The sequence below is a fragment of the Hordeum vulgare genome, chromosome 3H (genome assembly GCF_904849725.1).
Source record: "Hordeum vulgare subsp. vulgare chromosome 3H, MorexV3_pseudomolecules_assembly, whole genome shotgun sequence".
Taxonomy (NCBI): Eukaryota; Viridiplantae; Streptophyta; class Magnoliopsida; order Poales; family Poaceae; genus Hordeum; species Hordeum vulgare.
In genome coordinates, this window is record NC_058520.1 from 616,442,492 (window position 1) to 616,446,440 (window position 3,949).

At 44.1% G+C, this 3,949-nt stretch overlaps 1 protein-coding gene across 1 annotated transcript; it reads right to left on the reverse strand.

The window, feature by feature from the left end:
- Positions 1 to 1,095: 1,095 nt before the first annotated feature.
- On the reverse strand, positions 1,096 to 3,028 carry LOC123445709 (40S ribosomal protein S28). Its single transcript, XM_045122734.1, has 2 exons — positions 2,904 to 3,028; positions 1,096 to 1,538 (listed from the first exon to the last, which is right to left on the reverse strand). Exon 2 carries the CDS (start codon positions 1,531 to 1,533, stop codon positions 1,336 to 1,338), a length of 198 nt encoding a protein of 65 aa, XP_044978669.1. The 5' UTR covers positions 1,534 to 1,538; positions 2,904 to 3,028; the 3' UTR covers positions 1,096 to 1,335.
- Positions 3,029 to 3,949: the final 921 nt, after the last annotated feature.

Genomic DNA, 3,949 nt, shown 5'->3' on the forward strand with positions numbered 1-3,949 from the left:
AAAGCTAAAGGACGCATGCGCACGACCACCACACACCATCACACTTAGGTGTCGGCTTCGCATACAACACAATAGCTGCTACCATGTCACCATTGAGGTGGGTGGCTCCGTACAGGCACTATACATAAGCTCTATTCCTTACGGTCACTATATACTACGTAAGAGCTTAAGTCCATCGGGAGAAGCGCTCCGGATCTTGTCCAGGAGGCTGATGAGAAGGTATAGATGATTTGGAAAACGCTTGTTAACCACGCAGAGTAGACATTCGTCTTATCAATAAAAGTGAGGGCTGAAGTGTTATGCGGAGGGATTTATCCAATGAATACTGATACCCACTATAATAAAATAGTGACGATAAATCTGGTAGGTGGAAGATTGAATGGTAGGGAAATGATGACCGTTTCTAGCTAACTTCACTAACAACTCTTCTATATGTGGCCACCAGAGCAACACAAATGCATTGAGAGTAGTTTGCCTATCCCCAACATGGTAATCAAATCGGAGTGAGAGTTTCACCCATGGGTGTGACAACAGCCGTTGGCCACCTTCCGTTGAAGTTTCGACCTTCATCGTCTTCAAGCACCGCCTTCGTCCACCTCCTCGCTAACGTCAACCAAAAAGCTGAAGGACGCATGCGCACGACCACCACACACCATCAAGCTGAAGGACGCATGCACACGACCACCACACACCACGCACCATCGCACTTAGGTGTCGGCCACCGCAGCAAGGTCGAGGGACACAAACATATTCACAACGTCGGTGCAATGGCCGAGGAGAAATAACTAGGTATCCCTGATTGAATTTTGAACAAAGAGCACCACTACAAAGCTTATTTCAAAATTTGGACCACTCAAAAACACCAAGGTAATTTGAGTTCATGGTACACATAGTGGCACCGAATATTTTGGAGCTTCTCGTATATTGCAGCATTTCTGTCGGTATTTTAATTGGCACCAAAAAACATTGACACACATCTGAAGATTTCATCACAAGTCAGTTCAACGGAGTTTGCCTCAGGGCAGGGTTTTAATGTAGGCAAGGGTGTCAGAGTTCGGTTCGGACAGGAAAAAGAAGAACTTACGAAACAGAACCTTTACAACCAGAAGTGATGGAAATTTATACCCAAACATAGAATCCAACATAGTCGACTAACATTACCCAGAGGTGCGAAACAATGATCAAGTCTCACAACATCAAGTGCACTTTAATTCAGGCAACACAAGAAAACTCATTAAATCTCCATAGCCTAGGCAAAAGAGGAAAGCAGTATATAGAGTACGAAGGCAACAGCACAGCATTTTACTTCCCAAGACAGACAGGTAAAGAAACTTCTTAGCGCAGCCTCCTGGCCTCCCGCTCAGACTCGAGCAGGGTGAGGATGTCGCCCTCACGGACGGGTCCCTTGACGTTCCTCATGATGAGACGGTTCTGGTCATCCAGGAACTTGACTCTCACCTGGGTCACCTGACCCCTGGAGCCAGTGCGGCCCATCACCTTCACCACCACTGCAAGCTTCACCTGAGTATCCATGCTGCCTGCGCAAACCATCGTAAGGGATTGATTGCATTAGGCAAAAACCATCACAAACAACTAAGCATAGGTTAAAACCATCAGAAACAACAACCATTCAAAAGTTGTGGGTGTAACACCGCAGTAAAGAAACAGATAAATCTACTGGTCCAGATACTGAATTCATACGACCAATGGTTATTAACACTACCAGGGTTATTTCCACAGTTTGGACTAAGCCACTAATTGTTTGCAGAAAAAGATACTGGACTTGTTTGCAGAAGAAGATACTGGTTCCGGAAGACAGTTCAAGAATTGGGAACACTACACCTTCAGCTACACAACCATCTGGAGTTCAGTCTGACCACAATCGAGGGACGTGATCAGTAATAGTGAGAAGGCTCTGCTAGATGGTGCTCTGAGCCAGCTGGACACATACAAGAAACTAGAATCACTCAGTCAGGTCACTGTGTGGTTGAGCCTCTGCAGTCCATTGTCTCGCTATTATATACTATGTAGTATATGAGCTGACTGCAGCTAAGAATGAAGCTTAAACAATCAAGGGTAGTGACCAGCAACGTAAGAAAGCTCTGCCAAATGGTGATCTGAGCCAGCTGGATGCGTACAATATATACTCTATACTATATGATTATGGTTGGTGTAAACCTTTTTGTTAGCTAGTATGCAAATTCAAACTTTCATGAAGTTTCCATGAATCTCTAATGCCTGACGTATTATTGTTTCATGTGTCAGCAAGCCATGAGGTGTAAAAATCCATGCCACTAGACTCTACAACAGTGACCCTACCTGGTCTTTTGGACCATTTGTTACCGCATTCCATTAAACTTTACTGAAATGTGATTCAGAAACACTGCAGAGTTGCCTCTGTTTACATGTCAGTTCAGTTACAGAAACGTATAAGTTTCCTGTGTATACGTTCAACGGTTCAGACTTAATAACATGAGTATCATCAAATTATCTGGGAGCTGGGAACAAATCAAACAGCGTGCTATTACAATCAAAGAACTCAAATTTTTCCTCCATATTACAGGCAGCAAGGTCCAACTCCTCCTCTATACAGATCTTGAGCAACAAGCAGGATATATATGTATCGACGATTTTGCAAGTAAGAAGTCCGATGCGTATTTGAGATCTGAGGAGTAGCTACCAATATCGGCACAAAGCTATGCACTGAGAGCGGAAAATGAAGCACGCATATCTGAGAATCATCGATACGCCACGAACTGGACATGTCTGAGACTAATAAACTACCAACGAAACCAATCACTAACAACTAAATCGATCCAGCACAAGAAACGGAGCGCGCAGATTCGTAGAGCCACGCGTGAAGAGGCGTAGGGAAGGGAGGGACGGAGGGAGGGGATATGAACCTTTCTTCGGCTGTTGGCGATGGGGATCGCTGCTTCTGCTGCGAGGATGGAGGCGGCGGCGCAAGCTGCTTCTGCTGCAACGGACGGAGGCGGCGGCGGGAGGAGGGCGGAAAGAAAAGAGGGTGAAGCCGAACCCTAGCGCTCGTCCAGTTTTTATAACTTGCGCGGCGAGCTTATGGGCTGTTGGGCCTTAAAGCCCAAACAGGTGCTGCTTTTCTTTGGTAGACACACTTCCTGTTTCTGTTTCTTATTTCCAAAAAAAAAGTAGATACACTTTGTTCTTGCTTCTTTCTTTTCTCTAAAAAAAAACCAATATGCTTTTTTTTATCTAAATGATAAGTGCCACATGTCAGGTGTGTGGCTCTCCGGCCCTGACATTTTGGATGGCATTTCACGCTTGACAAGTTTCTTTCAAAAATTAAACTCAGCCAAGAAGTTGACACGCTTGCCAACTAAAGTTGACATCCTTCCTTCAATAAACTCGCCATGAAAAATATTCGAAGTTGCCATGTGCTCATACCTGACGTGTGGCACTTATCAGGGTCCTTTACAAAAACGTTACAACTTTTCACATCAAATTCCTAGAAAAACAATCTTTTAGTGCAGAATGTGTGTCCATGTTTATATTTCGAGGTAAATACACCAATGGTGTTTGAACTTGCCACTGATGTTCAGTTTAGTGCATGATCTTAAAAAATACATCGAACTGGTTCTAAAACTTGGCATGGACGTGCAAATACAATGCTGATGCCATCCATATACGTAAAATGTTCCAACGCGGCACCGTATATGGTTGGCAGGCATGGATCCACTTGTAACAATGAAAAATGGTGTAGAAAGGACTCGAATAAATCCAAATAGCAGCATATGCTGGCCATTTAGCCAACCTGGTCTTGTTGCCAAAGAAAACTCCCAAGACTTAATGTAGCCTATATGAAAACTGCTGCGGTACTTAAATGAATGGCACTTGATTCCTTTACAAAAAATATGTTCAACCCCGTAACCCTGTTTGTATCCCGCAAACTATGGACTTTGATGGTCAAAAG